This window comes from Mustela lutreola, chromosome 11, assembly GCF_030435805.1.
Source record: "Mustela lutreola isolate mMusLut2 chromosome 11, mMusLut2.pri, whole genome shotgun sequence".
Classification (NCBI taxonomy): Eukaryota; Metazoa; Chordata; class Mammalia; order Carnivora; family Mustelidae; genus Mustela; species Mustela lutreola.
In genome coordinates this window covers 49,043,449-49,065,589 of record NC_081300.1, presented here as the reverse complement: position 1 = coordinate 49,065,589, position 22,141 = coordinate 49,043,449, and the positions used below count along the sequence as shown (strand labels likewise).

At 35.6% G+C, this 22,141-nt stretch overlaps 1 protein-coding gene across 7 annotated transcripts in view; it reads right to left on the bottom strand.

Annotated features, from left to right (window-relative positions):
* Positions 1 to 22,141, bottom strand: part of ESCO1 (establishment of sister chromatid cohesion N-acetyltransferase 1) — an 84,396-nt gene that overhangs the window by 35,108 nt on the left and 27,147 nt on the right. For 2 of the 7 annotated variants that reach the window (XM_059138927.1, XM_059138923.1), the window contains exons 3-8: positions 21,474 to 21,739; positions 14,993 to 15,095; positions 12,623 to 14,751; positions 5,168 to 5,282; positions 2,947 to 3,007; positions 311 to 425 (exon numbers count right to left, since the gene is read on the bottom strand). In XM_059138927.1, coding sequence (XP_058994910.1) covers positions 311 to 425; positions 2,947 to 3,007; positions 5,168 to 5,282; positions 12,623 to 14,167 — 1,836 coding nt within the window. In that variant the 5' untranslated portion in view covers positions 14,168 to 14,751; positions 14,993 to 15,095; positions 21,474 to 21,739. The remainder of the gene's footprint in view (positions 1 to 310; positions 426 to 2,946; positions 3,008 to 5,167; positions 5,283 to 12,622; positions 14,752 to 14,992; positions 15,096 to 21,473; positions 21,740 to 22,141) is intronic. The other 5 variants (XM_059138921.1, XM_059138925.1, XM_059138922.1 and 2 more) reach the window with 4 other exon arrangements.

The window sequence follows — 22,141 nt, the reverse complement described above, 5'->3', positions numbered from 1 at the left end:
AACCAACTACTAAAACAAGGTACATATTTAAGAAAGTAACAAATGATAAAATACACAAATGTAAAATAAAGTATCAATCAGTCCTGAATAAAACTAAAAGCATGGAGATTTTGAGTTTTTAATTGTGACAAGAGGGCTTCACTACTGGGCAGCCAGAAGGGCATTTGTAATGATACCAAAATTATTTCCATAATGATTTATGGTGACACAAAAGGCTCTCTGAAAAAAGGTTGAACTTATTCTTTAACAAAGTGCATAAGTAAGATGGTTACTATAACCCTTTGCCAAAAAGGTGAAGTTGGATACTTACTATGATCAACTGTTTTTCATCAACTTTATCTGTTTCTTTTAGTTTCAAGTCCTTTGGAATTGTTATCTCCAAATGGGAATTACACTTAGTCCAAGAATGATTTGGTGGTGTCTCCCTTTAAAAAAAAAAAACAAAAAACAACTTTTACTATACAACACTCACAGATTTCAACAGTAAGGGGGAAAAGAATAACCTTTTAAAAATCAAGGGGAGAAAACCCAAGAAAATTACCAATTTTCAACAAATAAAAAACTGCTGTACCTACTATAATTTGAGTAAGTTTTAAGGTTTTTTGGTAATTTTTAGCCATCTCAGTTACTACAGTTTGTCCTAAATACGGCTTTCATAATCTAGAAAGCAAAATAACACAGATTTAATTTTATTCTGATATTAAAGAGAATGGAATGCTTTTAAAACATTTAAAATACTTTTACATGTTGATAATAAATAATACTTCAAGCGATTTGCAGAAAGGTGCATTCTCAAAACATGGTTGCTGGAAGTATCAAAAGACACACACTGGAGGAAAATATAGCAATGCAGGTTATATGCTAGAGCTATAAACTTATCCTAGATATAGTAATACAAATGGGCAAAGATGCTTCTGTGTACTGCAGAACTTTTTTTTGGACAGAAATTAACTAGAAACAACCAAAATGTCTACAAAGTGGAGAGCTGTTAAATAAACAATGGAATATTCACACAGTAAAATCTAATACAGACTTAACAGAATGAGGTAGTTAAGAAAAGATGCTACAGGGGCGCCTGGGTGGCTCAGTGGGTTAGAGCCTTTGCCTTTGCCTCAGGTCATGATCTCAGGGTTCTGGGATCGAGTCCCACATCAGGCTGTCTTCTTGGCGGGGAGCCTGCTTCCCCCTCTCTCTGCCTGCCTCTCTGCCTAGTTGCGATCTCTGTCAAATAAATAAATAAAATCTTAAAAAAAAAAAAAACATGCTATATCAGGGAAATACAAATCAAAACCACAATAAGATACCACCTCACACCAGTCAAAATAGCTAAAATTAACAAGTCAGGAAAAACAGATGCTGGCAAGGATGCAGAGAAAGCAGAACCCTCCTACACTGTTGGTGGGAATGCAAGCTGGTGCAGCCACTCTGGAAAACAGCATGGAGGTTCCTCAAAAAGTTGAAAATAGACCTACCCTACGACCCAGCAATTGTACTACTAGATATTTACACTAAAGATACAAATGTAGTGATCGAAGGGGCACATGCACCTAAATGTTTATAGCAGCAATGTCCACAATAGCCAAACTATGGAAAGAACCTAGATGTTCATCAACAGATGAGTGGATAAAGAAGATGTGGTGTGTGTGTACACACACACACACACACACACACACACACACACACACACACACACAATGGAATACTATGCAGCCATCAAAAGAAATGAAATCTTGCCATTTGCAATGACATGGATAGAACTAGAGGGTATTATGTTTAGCGAAATAAGTCAATCAGAGAAAGACAATTATCATATGATCTCCCTGATATGAGGAAGCTGAGAGGCAATATGGGGGGTTTAGGGGGTGGGAAAAGAATAAATGAAACAAGATGGGATCAGGAGGGAGACAAACCATAAGAGACTCTTAATCTCACAAAACAAAGAGGGTTGCTGGGGGGAGGGGGAGAGGGAGAGGATGGTGGGGTTATGGACACTGGGGAAGGTATGTGCTATGAAGTGTGTAAACCTGGGGATTCACAGACCTGTACCCCTGGGGCTAATAATATACCATATGTTAATAAAAAATAATAATAATAAAAATAAGTAAAATTTTAAAAATAAATTTTTTAAAAAAAGAAAAGATGTTAATACCATAAGTAAAAAAACAAAACTGTAAAACATGTAAAGGCACAGGGGCGCCTGGGTGGCTCAGTGCGTTAAGCCGCTGCCTTCGGCTCAGGTCATGATCTCAGGGTCCTGGGATTGAGTCCCACATCGGGCTCTCTGCTCAGCAGGGAGCCTGCTTCCTCCTCTCTCTCTCTCTGGCTGCCTCTATGCCTACTTGTGATCTCTATCTGTCAAATAAATAAATAAAAATCTTTATAAAAAAAAAAAAACATGTAAAGGCACAAAAAAAGTAAAATAAAAACAGAACTTGTGACTATCACATTCTCTCTACAAGGAAAACTGAGGACTACTAGCACAAGTTTTTAGGGAAAAATACCCCAAACTTGAAAGGTATAAGTATTAAATCCTTAAGCTCTATTAAAAACAAGACAACAGGTCCAAAATGGAATTCCTTATGCTAAGCTCCATATTACCAAACCTGGACTTAGTTTTAGTCCTTAAAGAAATGGAAACTTAAACTAGTCAGTTAGGAATCACCTAACTAGCACTAGTTAGGTAATTTGCCTAAAAGACCTCTGCCATCTCTCCCAAAGGAAAGTAACTCTGCAATAATCAACCCACTTTTTTTGCCAGTTATAACTTCCTTATGCCCACGCCTTTCTGCTTGGAGATCTTTTCTATCTTGGAGCTCCTTTCTATCTGTGAGACTGGATAATGCCCAAATTGAACTGACTTTTGTTCAAATAAACAAAAATTGTAAAAGGCTCAGTTTATCTTCTAACGATTCTCATATTTATTTTTATATTAAACTAATGTCTTACCTGTTATCACTGGTCTTAGATGTTTGGTTGCTGAGTACAGTATGCTGTTTGGGAGCTGAACCTGTAATTTAATCAAGAAAGTGAGTTACACATTAAGCTTTGTACTACTTCTCCATCTAACAGCTGAAAATCATTATAAAGAAAAAAGAGAACAATGCACTAAATGTTTTAATTTTAATAAAAACCATTTGATTAAATTAGAGTCCCTTTCTAGAAATCACTCTTCAGAAAAGGAGAATAAGGCAAGGCTCTACAGAGCCACTAAGAGATCCAATGGTAGATTAACAGTGTGTTTCTAGATTCTCCAATCACTAGCACTGAATAATAAAGCAAACTGTGAAAACGCCTTTATCATTATATACACTCTAAATGTAAATTTCCTAATGGAAATGGGAACATAGCTTGTTTAAAAAAAATTGTAGTCCACAAGAAACAGTGAGTGTTGGTGAGGATGTGGAGAAAAAGGAACCCTCTTGCAGTGTTGGTGGGAATGCAAATTGGTAGAGCTACTGGGGAAAACAGTACACTGGTTCCTCAAAAAATTAAAAACAGAATTACCGTATGATCCAGTAATTTCACTACTGAGTATTTACCCAAAGAATACAAAAATACCAATTCAAAAGATACATGCACCCTTATGTTTATTGCACCATTATTTAAAATAGCCAAATTGTAGAAGCAACCCAAGTGTCCATCAATAGATGAGTGGATAAAAAAGAATGGTATATATACATACATATAATGGAAAATTACTCAGCCACAAAAATGAATGAAATCTTGCCAGCTGCAACATGGATGGATTCAGAGGTTGTAATGCTAAGTGAAGTAAGTCAGTTAGAGAAAGATAAATACCATGTGATTACACTCATCTGTAGGAGTTTAAGAAACAAAACAAAAAAAAGAGACAAAGACTCTTAAATATAGAGAACAAATTGGTAGTTACCACAGGGGAGGGTAGAGGAATGGGTGAAACAGGTGAAGGGGATTAAGAGTATCTTATAATGAACACTAAGTGTAGAATCATTGAATCACTATATTGCATACCTGAAACTAATACAAAACTATGTTAATTATACTGAAATTTTTAAATTATAGCTTCTAAAGTTTTAATCACATTAATAAATAATGCAATAATTCATTTTTTCCAGTGAATAAATTGTACATTTATCATATACTTCCCTTTCCTCAACTAAGAGAAAAGTTTAATAACATGCAATGAAAGACATTATCTGACCTCAACATACTGCTCCATGTATACCTTTCCTTTAGCAGGGAGAAACAGGAATTAGGAAGTCCTTTTCTGTATTACCTCAGGCTTCATCTGATAAAGGTGAGCAAATCCCCATCCAACAGTTCAAACAATGTATTGTCAAAAAATTTTTACAAGGTCACACACAAAAAAGTCTTTGTATGGCATAACTGCCCAAATTGCAGCCTTGTGTTTTTTGTGTTTTGTTTTGTTTTTTTAAGTAAGGCTCAACGGAGCCAGCCAGTGCCCCTGCAGCATTTAAAAGTCCTTTCAAAGACAGAACCACTAACATGGAAAAGTGAGTAATCAAGGGTTAAAGATAAGAATCTGAAGTGGAAAAACACAAATAGTCTTTGTACTTGAAAAATAAGCTCCTACCATCAACTTATGCAATTCATTAAGTAATACTTCTCCAGAAAGTGTGTGTTTCTAGATTCTCCAATCACTAGCACTGAATAATAAAGATAAAATATTCAAAATAAACAAAAGAACTTTTGGTAGTGAGTCAAAGAATCTTAATTTAATATTTTTTATTTACAATTTATCAATATATGTAAACTGGTACTTTATTTTTATACTTCATTACCCAAAAATGTTTTAGGAAAACATTTAAAACATAAACAATGGATTTTCTAAAGGAAAAGTTAAAGTTATCCAAGTTAGTTGACATTTGGCTAATGTGCTTTGTTTTGGTTTTGGACCCAATTTTATTGATCATCCAGGCCATTTTATTTTTTAATACCTAAGTAATTTAAACAAGCTAAGAAAGAAAAGCAATTCTACCCCAAAGAATGGTAGTAAAGATAAAAACAAAAAACAAAAAAGAATGGTGATAATCACACATTTGAAAAACACACACAATAGCTCAGAAGGATTTAACTGGCCTATATGGTAATCAGTACTGCTTTCTATCATGGTGACAAAAATACTTCTGAACACTGAGAAACCCAAAAAATATTTCCAAACTTTTACCTGGAAATTTATTCTCCCCTGTATCAATTTTTGCTTGGCTGAGCAGAGCCGAAACAGTAGAGGTATTTCCCACTGGATTGTTTTCAATCTTGGATTCCAAACACACACTGAAATTCTAAATATACAAAATTCAAAACATTAATATTTCTTTCATATAAACCTTGGGGACTCATCCCAAGATACTTCCAATGAACCTTAGCATACTAAAATTTAAGAGAATTCTTCACAGTTGGAATAATTCACATTGATACACCTTAAAAGTATTTTGATCTCCCGACATCTACTCTCTTAACATCAACTCCCATTTTTTCCCTTCATGCTACATTGAAAGCCTTGCAAATCCCATAGATATATTCTATATCTGCCTGTTCAATCTATCTAAATCTGCACTCTCCAATACAGTAGCCACACCTCATCTGACTACTGAGCACTTAAAAGGTCATTAGTATGACTGCTTTGAGACTATGTTGTAAATATGAAACACACATCAGATTTTTAAGACTTAAAAAAAGTAAAATATCTCAATTTTTAAAATTGATTACATACTGAAATAATAGTATTTTTATATAATAGATTAAATAAAATATATTCATTTTACCAGTGTATTATTCTTTTTAATGTGGCTAACAGAAAATTTTAAGTAGTATATGTGGCTCACTTTACATTTTTACTGGATAGTGCTGATGTAGAACCTTTCCCCCGTATCCACTCAACTCATTATTTAAATATTAACATTTTCCATGAAGTGTTCTCCAAGTTTCCCTATGCCATTTTTCCAATTTTGGAATAATTCTCCATCTATTTCCTCTCTACCTCTTTCATGTCCTTATTACTACTATCAATTAGTTATTTGTTTTTGATTCATCTTCTATAACTCTTAAGATTTTTTTTTAAAGATTTTATTTATTTATGTGACAGACAGAGATCACAAGTAGGCAGGGAGGCAGAGAGAGAGAAAGGGGGAAGCAGGCTCCTCAGGACCCTGGGATCGTGACCTAAGCTGAAGGCAGAGGCTTTAACCCACTGAGCCACCCAGGCACCCCATTTTTTTTAAAGATTTATTTATTTGAGAGTGAGAGAGAACATGAGAGGGTAGAAGGTCAGAGGGATAAGCAGACTCCCCATGGAGCTGGGAGCCGGATGTAGGACTTGATCCTGGGACTCGGGGATCATGACCTGAGCTGAAGACAGTAGCTTAATCAACTGAGCCATCCAGGTGCCCTCATCTTCTGTAACTCTTGAGAGAAGATCATATTATATTTATCTTTGTATTCCCAAGATTCCCTAAATCAGAACACTGTCAAAGCTGATACTCAGTAAACTACCAAAAAAAACCAAACAAACAAAACCCAAAACAACAACAACAAAAACCCCACAAAACTCCACTCTGTTAACATTGGCTGTATCTGTATTGTGATTATTACATTCAACATGTAACATTTTTAAATATTTTTGAAAAAGTGAATGATTTTTGTCATTGAAAAAGCAGAAAAATTAAAAATAACAATGACAAATTACCAATTAATCTCTCCATTAAACAGGACGGAATTCAGCAAATTACTGGCTTAAAAAAATAAATCATAATATAACTGGGCTTTAAAATTCATAAAGTTCAAGTAATTTTTTTAAAGATTTCTTTATTTTAGAGAAAGAAAGCATGCAAGAGCAGGAGAGACCGAGAGAGTGCTAAGAGGGAGAGAGAGAATCTCAAGCAAACTCCCCACTGAGCAAGAAGCCTGAGAAGGTGCTCAATCCTAGAACGGAGATCATGACCTGAGCCAAAATCAAGAGTCAGTCCGATGTTTCACCGACTTAGCCACCTACATGCCCCACGTTCAAATAATTTAAATTCAGTCCAAAGAATTAAAAGAAGGCCTATCAATCCCATCTTGTTTCATTGATTCTTCTCGTACCCACTTAAGCCCCCATGTTGCATCACCACTTCCTCATATCAGGGAGATCATATGATAGATGTCTTTCTCTGCTTGACTTATTTCGCTAAGCATGATACGCTCTAGTTCCATCCATGTTGTCGCAAAGATGGGATTGGGAGGGAGACAAACCATAAGTGACTCTTAATCTCTCAAAACAAACTGAGGGTTGCTGGGGGGAGGGGGTTTGGGAGAAGGGGGTGGGATTATGGACTTTGGGGAGGGTATATGCTTTGGTGAGTGCTGTGAAGTGTGTAAACCTGGTGATTCACAGACCTGTACCCCTGGGGATAAAAATATATGTTTATAAAAAATAAAAAATTAAAAATTAAAAGTCAAATAAAATAAAATAAAATAAAATGATAAGGAAAATTCGAAAATAAATAAATAAATAAATATTAATTATTATGACCTCTCCATTTGGGTATTTCTTTTTTTTTTTTTTTTTTTTAAAGATTTTATTTATTTATTTGACACAGATCACAAGTAGGCAGAGAGGCAGGCAGAGAGAGAGGGGAGAAAGCAGGCTCCCTGCTGAGCAGAGAGCCCGATGCGGGACTCGATCCCAGGACCCTGAGATCATGACCTGAGCCAAATGCAGCGGCTTAACCCACTGAGCCACCCAGGCGCCCCATTTGGGTATTTCTTAAGGTAGAACTCATTGATTACCTCACCAGTGGTGCAACAGATATAATTAGGATGTATTTGTTATTGTTCTTATTTTTATTTTTTATTGTTCTTATTTTTAATAATAATTCATATTTATACTTAACATGTACTAGGTAGAGTTCTAAGAAGTTTATATACGTTAACTCATCTCATCCTCACTAGATGCCCAGGATGCATTTTTATTAATCTACACTTTATTATTGAATAAATGGAGGTTCCGTGTAGATGAGGTTTCTTATGTCTGAATTTCAAAGGCATTCTCAACCTCTTAGTTTAAGGTATAGATATTAAGAGGATTGTTGATAATTTTTACATGAACTACTCTTCTTTGCTTTTCTTAATTTATTTGTTTTCTGGTTCTGAAATACTTAAGAACATTTTAAAACTTTTATGCTTTCACATTCAATGCTGGTAATGGTGATGATAGAGGTGTATGTGTGGATGTATGTAATTTATTGTGCAGGCATTTATTGGGTCTTCTTGGGTCTGGAAATCTGTGACCTTTGGTTTTAAAAATTTTCTGGTATTAACATTTATTTTAAAGATTGAAGACAATTTATATATATATATATATATATATATATAACAGAAATATATATATATATATATATATTTCTGTTTTTTGTAGTTCTTTTATGTGTTGTATTAACTTTTGATAATATCATCCTAACTGTGTCCTTGTTATTTTATTACTATCACTTTTAGTTAGATATGGAATCTTCTGGTCTAATTCCCTTCTTTTCATTTTTTTCTTTTAAAAATTTTATATTGTATCTCTTGATTTTTTAATCTATTTTCTATAAAAATTCCTGAATTCTAAAAAAAAAATAAATAAAAATAAAAAAATAAAAGATGGCCTATCAAATGCTTAGCCATATCAACCATCATTTCTCAGTACTGCTAAAATTGACATAAAAATTAAAGGCAGCCACAGAAAAAAGATTTTGTATGATGTAAGATTTGTTTTTATATTCTCCTTCCTCCCCTAGTATAACCCCGTGAGACACTGAAGCCAGTCAATTTCAGTTTAAATCCTAGCTCTACCACTTATAAGTCACTCAGGTAAGGTACTTAAATTTCTAAGCCTCACTCTCCTCACCTATAATATGTAGGTAATAAGAGAAACTACAGTGTAGATTGTGGTGACAATTGTTTGAAGCTCTCCTTTGACTAACAAAGAGGCAGTGCTCACCAAAGGCTATTGTGTTCTTAACCTAAAGCTATTATGATGGTTAAACTAAACTACCCCAATTCTTAGTGCTCATGGCAAGAAGAAAAATCTCTTAAGTGACTGCTATAATGGAAATTCCTTAAAAGTAGGAAATGTTTCCTCTTCTGTAGCCCTAGCAGAACTTCTTGGACACGGCAGACACAACTACATCTTCAACTGAATGGTTACCCAATTTCCTGGCCACTCTGTAAAAGTAATCATTATCACTGGTATTGGTGAAAACAGAAACAACCTGAAAGGGCTTTAGAAGAGGAAAACATAAACTGTGGTATACTCATTTACAGCTATTAAAATACCCATGTATTCGTAAGTATCAAATGCTGACTGCACAAAACAAGTTGCCAAAAAAACCACACACACACACACACACCATTTTAGCATTTAACATTTAAACATTTAAAATACTGTAACATTACAAACACACAGAAAACATTTAAAACACAAACACTGCTAAGTATTCCTTCTGGATATACATGTGAAAGACCCCTCTCCTAGAAAGACCCCTCCCCTAGTAGATAGATAGGATAACTAACTGCTTGTTTGCTTTTCTGTAAACCGCTGGCTTTTAGGTATGAAATTAGGTTATCAATTGTGTGATTAATTGCTTATTAATTGCTCTTTTGCCTTTCTCTAGCCGCGTGGCTTATAGAAATAATAGAGACGCCATGATGGCATTCCTCCCTTCCCCCTTCTTGTTCCCCTTCCCCACCTCTCCTTTCGCGCGCGCGGGCCCTCATAACCAATCAGCTTATTCCCCCCTTCCCGCCGCTCTCTTCGCGCGCGCGCACGCGCACGCGGGTCCCTGGAGCCAATCCGCAAACTCCAAGTATGCCTTTTTCAAAAGTTCAAACTGTCCACCAATCAGTTGCGCCCCACCCAAAACTTGTTTGTACCTTCCTATAAAAGACCCTGCTTCACTCCGGTCGGTGTGCTCGGTTAGCTGGAGCTGCCGACCACCCGCCGGTACCTGCGTGACAATAAACCTCTTGCTGTTTGCATCCAGTGGCAGTGTTGGATTCTTGGGTAAGGGGATCCGCAGGTCTTTCACATGCACATACACAGTGAATTAATAAAAACAGAAAATGAGAAGATCCCCACCAACTTCACAAACACATTTAACTCTGGGAAGAGAGCTGAATGGAAAGAAGAGGGAGAATAATGGCTTTTACCTGTACCTGTAATGTACTTTCCTTATCTTAAAAAACCAGAATTCAATAAAATGTTAGTTTTTGTCAAATTTGGGTGGTAGACACAAGTATATTAGTGACTGCAGTATTCTGAATGTTTTAAATATTCAAGAGTTTACAAATGTAAATAAAATTTTTAACACAAGTTTCATAGGATGGTTTCTTACAATGCACCTCAAGAGAAAGCGTACAATCCAAAGTATATTCCAGTAAAAGCAATATTATAGGTAAAAATAATGTGATCTAAGTAAGAATCTCTATTCTACTAGTTTACTCCAAAGGATTACATTTTCTTTTTTTTTTTTTTAAGATTTTATTTATTTATTTGACAGACAGAGATCACAAGTAGGCAGAGACACAGGCAGAGAGAGAGGAGGAAGCAGGCTCCCTGCTGAGCAGAGAGCCCGATGTGGGGCTCGATCCCAGGACCCTGAGATCATGACCTTAGCTGAAGGCAGAGGCTTAACCCACTGAGCCACCCAGGTGCCCCAGAATTACATTTTCTTATTCTTCAATATAATTCTCCACAAACAGGGGTTTTTTTTTATTTTAGTGGACATGAAATGTTGTATTAATTTCAGCTGTACAACAGTGATTCAACACCTCTCTATACATTATCCTATGCTCACAAATGTGGCGACCATCTGTCATCATACAACACTACTACAATATCACTAACTATATTCCCTATGCTGTTCCTTTTATCCCCATGACTTACTTCACAAACTGAGTTTTGACATTTATGTAGCAAAGGAGTAGAAGATAAACTCCGCAGCTACAACTGGAATATAGATATCAATTTGCTGACAAAACATACTCTGAATAGAAAGCCACCCCATCTCTGACGGAAGCCACACCTGTTACTCACACTACCACTCACTACTTACTTCTAGTTACTATCACTATTTGAATAATTATGTTCTAATTGATGCTTTCATTCCCTTTTGTTCAGAAAATAAAATCTAAGAGTACCATATGGTATCTGTTCCCTTCTATTTGATTTGTACTCCACACGAACAGACAATAATCTATTTTCATGGCTTCTGGCATAAAGCCCAGACTCTTCAGTCATTCGAAGTTGCTTCTAGAACAAAATATCTCTAAAGAGAACTTTAAATCATTCCCAAAACTTTGGGATGACTTGACTTTTTTCTCTGCTCACAGTGTTTTTTTTCTCAAATGATCTAATGTTCAAAGTATGTAACTGTAGAAAAAAAATGCTGGGCTGAGAATCAGAACACCTGAAAATTCAATCCTATTTGTGTCCTCAAACATGTGATCTAATTCGCATTCCTCTACTGTGCTCAGTTTTCTCATTACCAAATTAAACAACTAAAACAAATTTAGTCAAGTTTTTCAAATCTATATTAATATTATAGAGCTCCATGGTTCTATGCATAAAAAAATTTCTACTTATTGGTTTATATATTGGGATTGTACCTGTGATTCAATTTGAAAAAAATTGGCTCAGATGCTTTTAGTTTCAAACTACTTCCTCAGATAATCAAAGCTTCTTCTAGCTATTAGATTCTCTTCCTTTTTTTTAAAGATTCTGTTATTCAATTTATTTTTCCATTTTAAAAAATTCTTCACCACTAATCTTAAATTGATGTCTGAATTATTTACATCTTTCAGACATTTTATTTGTCCAACTGTTCAAAATGATCACAAAAGTCAAACTTAAAAGGCACCCCTACTACTAGAAATGTTTCATTTTTTCAATTTTTATCAGGTGGTAAAAAGGGGTTGATCTGTGCCAGCTAAAATTAATTTTTAACAGTTTGGTCAGAATAAGGCCAAAGTTTAATTTCTATATTTTAGTCACTATGAAACACAGTTTCTGTGGTTACAATTAAAAGAAAAAGCAAATCAGTGTGTTGAAGAAAAGTTAGGGGGTAAGTGAATGGGCAAAATTAAGAAAGGGAAGTGAGAAACACAGGTTTCCAGTCATGGAATAAACAAGTCATGGGAATAAAAGGTAAAGCATAGGGAATATAGTCAATGATATTATAATAGCATTGTATGGTAACAGGTGGCAGCCACACTTGTAGTGATCAAAGCATAACATACAGAGATGTTAAATCACTATGTTGTACACCAGAAACTAACAAAACGCTGTGGGTTAACTATGCTCAAAAAATTTTAAAAAAGAAGAAGAAAAGTTAGAATTCAACAGGATTATGCTTCATATAAAATAAAAATGAAAGGTGAAAATAAGGAAGCAATGAGAAGCATTTATGTAAACATCAGACATCTAAAGCTACCACTAAGTTCTATCACTCACTACATGACTGAGTTAATTAAACACTATTAACAACTAAACAGGATACCTTAACAAATGACTCGTCTTTTATGACTTGATTCTTAAACTAAAATATGCTAAAATTTAACAGACAGTATTCAGATACCTCTACTGCACATAATAAAAATAAATTACCTTATCTGGTGCTGATTCAAAAGAATCTTTCCTCTGGTTATCCAAAGGTGGGTCAGGAGGTGGTTTTATCTGTTTATCCAAATGGCAATTTTCAGAAGACCTTTTTGTGGTTTTATTAACTTCAACTGTAACATCATTAGTTTTAACTTCTTCAGAATTAATTTCTTTCATTTCTTCCTGCTGGCAAGCTGTATTTTTATCATTATGTAGTTTTGTCCCTAAAAATGTACTTTGAGTAGTTGGATGATGCATTTCTAAGGCTGGAAGTGAAAAACTAGTTCGTATTAAGCCCAATTTAGGGGAAACTTGAGAGTCCAACTTATTTTGCTGCACATAGTTAAATTTTGAGAGTTTAATTTTAGTCCAGTTGGAGTTCTTTTTAGTTGAGTTGTTTATTCCATTTAGTATACATTTCACAGGCTTTGTTTTTCTACTGGGAAAGAAACGATTACATTGAACATCCTGATTGGTTTCCTTCTGATGAAGTATTTGTCTTTCATTATCAGTCTCTTCCAATTTTATTTCTGTAGGCTTCTCCTCCTTTACAGTTTCCATTTGTGAAGATTCCTTTTTTACCTCTACAGTATCAGACTCAATCTCACCAGCAATTTCTTCACAGAGCTGAAGAATGCTACCTCGTTTGCTCTTTCCCGCTTGCTCCAGCTCATTATCTACCCTTTCTTCAGGCACTGACGGCTGTGGACTTTTTTGGGATTTTGCACTAGTATTCACTTGTGTATAAACGGACTTCACCTCATTCTTTTCAGAGACTGCTGAAGTAACCATTTTTGATCTTCTTATCTCAGAAGTTACAGGCACAGATTTTATTTCCTCTTTTCTAGTATTCTTCTGAAGACATTTTTCAGATCCTTTTGTGCACTGAGAACTGCAAGTAGAAGCTGTTTGATGCTCTACTTTGCGTTTTTTTCCTTTGGGGGAATTTATTACTTCGTTAATTACTAGATTTTCATCCTCTTTAGAATCAGACTTTATTTCTGGTACTTTTCTTTTCACATGTTTTTGACTTGCTTTAGCTTTGTTAGATTTACTTTGAGAATTGTTACAGTGCTCTTTCCTTGGTGGCAAAGTCTGTTTAACTGCTTGAACCTGACCCTGAATTTCTCTATTACGCAGAGACCTCGTTGAAACTTCTGTTAACTGTTGTAGTCTTTGTGATCTCCGGTTAAGCTGTTCATTTGATTTAGGAGTTCCATGCACTGACTTTTTCTGAGGTAATTTCTTCTTTTTTGTAGATTCTTGTAAATTTCCCTTCACAGTCACCATATTTTTATTAATGGATTTACTAGCTTTTTTATCATTGGACGTGGCTTTTGCTGACCTTGTACTCATGCATGTTCCTAATCCAGGTTGATTTATTTTACTCTCACTAGAAGATTTAACCAGTGATTTTACAGCTTCCTTTGGACCTGATTTTTTTGCCAGATTCGTTTGAGAACCTTGAATTTGTGTTTCTAAATTCTTATCTTCACTTTTTCTAACAACATTAGAGGAATTTTCTTTTGATTTCTCCTGAATGGACATCATTCCTGAGTAAGGTCCTCCTTTTCTGAGTAGTTTTTGGGAGAATTTTCGTGTCCTGATAGGTGCGAATGCTGAATGTCTAGTATTATTACTGAGGAGGTCTTAAAAATCAACTTTGAGACTGATGAACATTTTCAACAAAAATACTAGTTTGCTTCAAGTAAGGTTTCGGTCATCCCTAGGACATGAGAAAATCTGATATGAAGGCTGAAAGATATTTGCTTTACTGCTGGACAAGGCAATAGAAATTTGAGGACAATTTAATTCTAATTTGATATTTTAAGAACTTTTTGTGAAATAAAAATTCAGGTTCAATCTGTTTTGTTAATTTTTCAATTAATAATGGTATTCAGGCCTAGCCCTATTACTGGAAGAATTATTTATCACTGACCTGTATTGACAAAGATTTTGAAACCTTTTTTCTTCTGAAGTCTACAGTTACTGGACTTCGATTCACTTGAAACATGTCTTACAGCTAACAGGTTTCTTTCCTTGTTTGCTGAGCCTGTTAGTTTAAAGTTCTTATCTAACCTCTTTCGTTTAATAAAATACTCTATTAATATAGATTTCCTTTTGTGCTGCCATTTCTGAAAAATTAAAAAAAATTAAAATTAAATTTTGCACAATCCAAGAAATATGGCAATGCTAATACTATACAGAAATAATATTGATTTATATAAACCCTACTTCTCCTTTTTAATTATTTAGTCTGTATATTTAAGACGAACAGAATAAAGTATCTCAAAGTACATTCTTGTAAGTAAATGGTAACTTGTTTTACATAAGCATAGGATAGTTGAAATCAGTTTATTCCTTGAAGCTACTTACAATTCTTTTCCCACAAGACAGAATTGATCTTTCAGCCACCATAACTCATGAGAATTTGGCAAACTCATTCCTTAAAGTATCCTCTTAACACGTTACACAGCACCTAAAAAAAAAAAAAAAATTTTTTTTAAGTGTTTAAAAGGTGCAAAGATGTAAATTATTCATTCACCATTCATCAAATACAACACTCCACAACTTCATGATGTCCTATCATTAGTCTTCATACATACCACTTAGTTTTAGTATTTCTAACCTTAAGTAAATGGTCCATTTTATGTTGTAAAAAAACAATTTTAAAATATAAAACACAACTCATAATAGTAAAATCCTATTTTGAGGGAAAAGAGTACACATAACAACTTGTACATAGAAAAACACTGATACACAGTTAAAAAGGCAGATTTAAACAAACATTTTGCTCTACTCTCATGGAAAACCTACTTTAAAAAAGCAATAGATTAACAGAAGACAAAACCATAAACCCAAAGGATAAAGAAAAGAGTAAATGGTAAAAATAAAATATGGAAGCTACAAAGAATGACAAAAAATAACCTCTAGACTCAAGAAAACTTGAATCCTAAGCTGGAAATGGGGAAAGCTAAGAAGCAGCCCTCCGTAGAATCCCCCAAAACTCAAGAACTGCCAGTCCCAAGCTACATAGGAGATGAGGATGAAAATAGGACTCAAAAAAGCAGAAAGAGGGGCGCCTGGGTGGTGGCTAAGTCGTTAGGCATCTGCTTTTGGCTCAGTCATGATCCCAGGGTCCTGGGATGGGCAGGAAGCCTGCTTCTCCCTCTCCCACTCCCTTGTGTTCCCTCTCTCACTGTGTCTCTCTGTGTCAAATAAATAAATAAAATCTAAAAAAAAAAAAAAAAAAATGCAGAAAAATTCCAAGACTGCCATTCCAATTACTAAAACCAGAAAATTGCCCTGCATCCCTTAAGACCCTGGTATAAATCTCTGGAAAGAGTGTAACAAAAAGTATTTGGTCTGGGGCACCTGGGTGGCTCAGTGGGTTAAGCCTCTGCCTTTGGCTCAGGTCATGATCTCAGAGTTCTGGAATTGAGCCCCGCATCGGGCTCTCTGCTCAGCAGGGAGCCTGCTTCCTCCTCTCTCTCTGCCTGCCTGCCTGTCTACTTGTGATCTCTATCTGTCAAATAAATAAATAAAATCTTAAAAAAAAAAAAAAAAGTATTTGGTCTGAGGCCTCACGAGTGACAGGTAAGGGCAGAAGTATCATACTGACAATAGAGGAAATAAGTAGGAGTACACACAGAGCTGAAACCTATTCCCCCTCCCTAAAGTCCTCCCTGCACACTGAGAAACTCCTAGAAGAAGCAGCCCAGCCTGTACCTTCCTGGAAGGAAACTGGCAGACCGTTTTTTAATGAATGTGACGTGTCTAGAGATAAAAGAACTAAAAAAATACACACACACATTTAGACCCTACATTTAAGAAACTACCAGCCCACCCACCATCCAAACAGACAAAACTTCCAAGTCAGTTTTTAGTGTCTCACTTGCAACTCTGAGCAAATAAACAAAAATCATAATATAAGCAAAACCTTAAAATTAAAAAACAAAAAACAGAAGAAACAAATAGCTTGGCAGAAACTATGGAAAGCCAAAAACTAAAAATAAGCTAATCTATCAATGAAACAAATATACAAGAACATTCACAATAAGGAACACATAAAAATGAAAAACATAAAAGAAATGAAAAGAGTCAATAAAAGCATTATAAGAGTGGTGCGTGCTTGAGTGGCATAATCAGTTAAGTGTCTGACTCTTGGTTTTGGCTCAGGTCATAATCTCAGGGCTGAGCTCCACAAGAGTCTCTGCGCTCAGAGAGACTCAGCATAGTCTACTTAGGACTCCCTCTCCCTCTGCCCCTCCTCTACATGTGCTCATGTGCGCACTAAAATAAATAAATCTTAAAAAATAAAAAAGCATTAGAAGATAAAAGTAAGAAGATCTCCTATAAAACAGAGATGTCAAATAGGAAACAAAAGAAAATTAAAGGACTATCCAAAGAGATCCAACAATCCAGCAACCGGGATTTTAGAAAAAAAGAAAAAAAAATGAAAAAAAAAAAAAAAAAAAAACCCTAAGAATTCAGGAAATTTTCCTAGTACTGAAAGAAATTAGTTTCTGGGAATTTTTTTTTTAAGATTTTATTTATTTACTTGAGAGAGACAGAGATAGCAACAGAGATAAGAGCATGTGCAGGGAGAAGAGATGAGAAGCAGTCTCCCCAGAGCCTGATATAGGGCTTGATCCCAGGACCCTGGAATCATGACCTGAGACAAAGGTGGACGCTTAACTGACGGTGCCACCAGATGCCTGAGTTTCCAGATTTAAAGGGCCAAGCGCACCAAGTACAATGGATTAAAAAAAAGATGTTAAGGAGTGCCTGGGTGGCTCAGTCACTTAAGCACCTGACTATGGCTCAGGTCATGATCCTGACTGAGGTCCAGGGATCGAGTCCCACACTGGCCTCATTGTTTAGCAGGAGTCTGCTTCTCCATCTGCCTGCCACTCTCCCTGCTTATGCTTGCTCCCTCTGACAAATAAATAAAATCTTTTTTTAAAAAAAAGTCAAAAATGTATCATGAGGACAAGAAGCTTCTAGGAAGGGGGAAAAAAATCTTGATCACATACATATTACACACGCAAATTATTATCTGCAAGGAAGAAAAAACAAAATTATTAGTATGTGAATTTATAAAGGAGAATAAATTTTAAAAATTAAAAATCAAAACCAAAAGCTTTAAATAATCAGCTGAAATACGTAATAGAAGAAAATCACATGCCAGTTTATAACACACATACACAAATAAAACTTAGAAATTGAGTACAGATCTGTGTCACTTAGTTGTAATAATTAATAATTTAGTTCCAACAAATCAATAGACAAGAGAAAGTAGAGACTCCAAAAATAGGCCCAAGTGCATAAGAGAAGCTAGCACATATAAAGGTAGTATTAATTACTCTCAAATTAATGAAGAAAAGATTATTCAACAACTGGTGTCAGGACAAGCAGATAGCCATCTGGGTAATTTTGGTTTAAGAGTGCAGTTATATCCAGGAAAAATTTAACCATTAAAAGTTAAGCAGAGGGGCACCTGGGTGGCTCAGTGGGTTAAAGCCTCTGCCTTCGGTTCAGGTCATGATCCCAGGGTCCTGGGATGGAGCCCCGCATCGGGCTCTCTGCTCCGCAGGGAGCCTGCTTCCTCCCCTCTCTCTCTGCCTGCCTCTCTGCCTGCTTGTGATCTCTGTCTGTCAAATAAATGAATAAAATCTTTAAAAAAGGGGGCGCCTGGGTGGCTCAGTGGGTTAAGCCGCTGCCTTCGGCTCGGGTCATGATCTCAGGGTCCTGGGATCGAGTCCCACATTGGGCTCTCTGCTCAGCAGGGTGCCTGCTTCCTCCTCTCTCTCTGCCTGCCTCTCTGCCTACTTGTGATCTCTCTCTGTCAAATAAATAAAATCTTTAAAAAAAAAAAAAAGTTAAGCAGAAGTTAAAATACAGCAAATTAAAATGTGCGAGAATTTTTTTTAATGAGAAGAACTAGTTTATTGTAACTTGTACAATATCCTAGTTATACTTGATTTTAGAAAAATAGACAAACTTTTGCTCTACTCTTTCTAAGTTTTTTTTTAATGGACAAAGTTGGAAAATTTGTCACTCCCCCAACACTTTCCAGAAAGTCCTTCAAAAAAGTTAGACTGAAATATTTTTCAGTATATTCTACTGTAATGATGATGATCTTTTGGGGGGGGGGGGCAGTTAAAAGGTGTATGTTTTTTTCTTAATTAACATATAATGTATTATTTCAGGGACACAGGTCTGTGATGCATCAGACTTACACAATTCACAGCACTCACCACAGTACATATCCTCCCCAATGTCCATCACCCAGTCATCCTATCCCTCCCACCCCCCTCTACTCCAGCAACCCTCAGTTTGTTTCCTGAGATTAAGAGTCTCTTATCTCTTATGGTTTGTCTCCCTCTCTGGTCTCATTTCATTTCATTTTTCTCTTCACTTCCCCTATAATCCTCTGTCTTGTTTCTCAAATTCCTCATATCAGAGAGATCATATGATAATTGTCTTTCTCTGATTGACTTATTTTGCTTAGCATAATGCCCTCTAGTTCCATCCACATCATTGCAAATGGCAAGATTTCATTTTCTGATGGCTGCATAATATTCCATTGTATATATACCACATCTTCTTTATCCATTTCATCTGCTGATGGACACCAAGGCTCTTTCCATAGTTTGGCTATTGTGGACATTGCTGCTATAAACATTCAGGTGCACATGCCCCTTCAGATCACTACATTTCTATCTTTGGGGTAAATAAAATGTGGGAGAATTTTAACATTTATTTGCAGAGTGGGAAAAACTTTCAAACCTTGTCAGAATATTCAGAAGCCAGGCTGGAGGAACAAAACTAGGAAAATACACTGGCAAGAAATAGCAAAAGCTAATTACCATGATATATTCACAGGAAGAAATCACAGATGGCTGGTATGATAATAACAGAAAAATTTAAGTTAGAACCAAAACAAAACACCATTTTTCAGCTATCAGACTGGCCAAAGATCGGGAAGTTTAACAACACAGTCTTGGCAAAGGTTTGTGACAGGTACTGTCACATTAGTGCAGATAATTCAATGTCTAGAATAGAGAATCCAAAAAACAGACCCATACATTTATGATCAGTTGGTTTTATTTTTTTTTTAAGATTTTATTTATTTATTTGACAGAGACACAGCGAGAGAGGAAACACAACAGGGGAAGTGGGAGAGGGAGAACCAGGGAGCCTGATGCGGGGCTCAATCCCAGGACCCTGAGACCATGACCCAAGCCAAAGGCAGACACTTAACAAGCCAAACAGGCACCCCTAATTTTATTTTATTTTTATTTGATCAATTGGTTTTCAGCAAAAGTGCCAACACAAATCCATGGGGAAAACAAAGTCTGAAAAAATGGTGCTAGAACTACTGGCAATCTAAAATCGAAGGCGGAAAAAAAAAAAACCAGCAACCCTTCCCTCACATAACCCACAAAAATAATTTGAGATTGACCAAAGAAACAAATATAAAACTATAAATCTCAGGAAGAAAACAAAAATATAAAATCTTTGGGGTAGACAAAGTTTTTTGTTTTGTTTTGTTTTATTTTTAGGCAAGAATCCTACCCATCCTACATATGACCATGTAAAAACCATCTTCAAAAATCTTCAAAGCAGGGGCGCCTGAGTGGCTCAGTCGGTTAAGTGCCCAACTCTTGTCTTCAGTTCAGGTCATGATCTCAGGGTTAGGAGACCAAGCCCCACATCTGGCTCTGTGTGGAGCAGGGAGTCTGCTTGAGATTCTCTCCCTCTGCCCCTCCCCACCTCTCTCTCTATCTATCTCTCTCTCTCTCTCTCTCTCTCTCGTTCACGTGCTCTAAAATAAATAAATAAATGTTTTTTAAAAATCCTCAAAGCAGCTCTATGCACAGTAACCAAAATCGGGGGTGGGGGACCAAAAAATCAGATGAATGGGTCAATAAAATGTAGTATGTCAATAATATAGTAGAAAAATAGTCGGCAATCCAAAGGAACAAACTATTAGAACTATATGATGAACCTCACAACCATTATGGTGAGTAAGAAAGGGTAGACACTAATACTACATAATGTAGCATTCCACTTGAAATTCTAAAAAAAAAGCAAACTATAGTTGACCCTTGAGCAAAGCAGAGGCTGGAACACTAAACCCCAATACAGTCAAGAATCTGCATAGTAACTTTTGACTCCTCCAAAATGTGACACTAATAATATAGCCTACTTTGACTAGAAGCCTTGTCAATAACATAAATGGTCAATTATCACAAATTTTGTGATATATGCATTATATACCATATTTTTAACAATAAATTTTCTTATGTTAAGAAAATCATAAGGAAAAGAAAATAAATTTATAGTACTGCATGTATGTATTGATACCATTAGTTTACATCATTGATTTACAAGATGAATCATCAGTCAGGACCTACATCAATATTGTCCTAAATAATACAAAACACAATAAACGTTATATGCTATTACTAACATCAGACATCAAAACTGAAAAATGTTTAAAAGAAATCTGTATTTACTTACAGATATAACAATTCACACACTGATAATGAAGGAGCAATATGACTGCTTTACAACACCCTAGCGTAATTGATAGCTGCTTCACCCTGGACTAGTATATACACCAATGAATGAATCGTTATACAATTTTTCTGTCATCCAGTATTACAGTCATATTCTTTAACACTGCAAATACATCTTTTCTAAAAACCACTTACCTGTGATGATAGGCTGATAAAGTTTCTCCAATTATAAGAGAGAGAAGCATACTGTAATGTAATTCTTTGAAAGCAAAGTTCTAAAACAGTAAGAAAACTAACACATTATCAATTTTATATTAAATATCACTCACCTTATGCCTACATAAGGATAGGCTATCCACTTCCATATAAGTCTTGTACATGATTTTCTACACGATGAACACTTAAGCAATGATGATGAGGATGATGACAGAAAACGTCTCAGACAGTTCTTGCCATACAGTTGTTAGATTCTCACACGAAGACACACACACACAACAGATAAGTTTATTAACTGTATGGCATGATGATTATTTACTATTCATTAAATGGAAGTGGATCATCATAAATGTCTTCATTCTTGTTTTCACTCTTCACACTGAGTAGGCAGAGGAAGAGGAAGAAGAGGAGGGGTTGGTTTTGGTGTCTCAGGGATAGCAGAGGAGGTGAAGGTGAAAAGAGAGGCAGGAGAGGCAAGCCAACTTGGTGTACTTTACAGAAATACACTGTCATTTCTGTCTGACATTTTTGCTTTTTCATCTCTTAAAAATGTTTCTAATGCAGTACCAGTCCTTCTTCTACCATTCGCTTTCGTTTCAGTGCCCATGTCCTATGAGAATTCAAAAGCAGTCTTGAATAATTAGAATCCTACCAGACTGTCTAATGTCAACTGTTTTCTGGCACTGCTTCATTCACATTTTCCTCTTCACTGTCTGGTTCAGATGTATTTATCCTTATCGAGTCATCTTTTGTTAATTCCTTTTGTGTGGCATCTATTAGC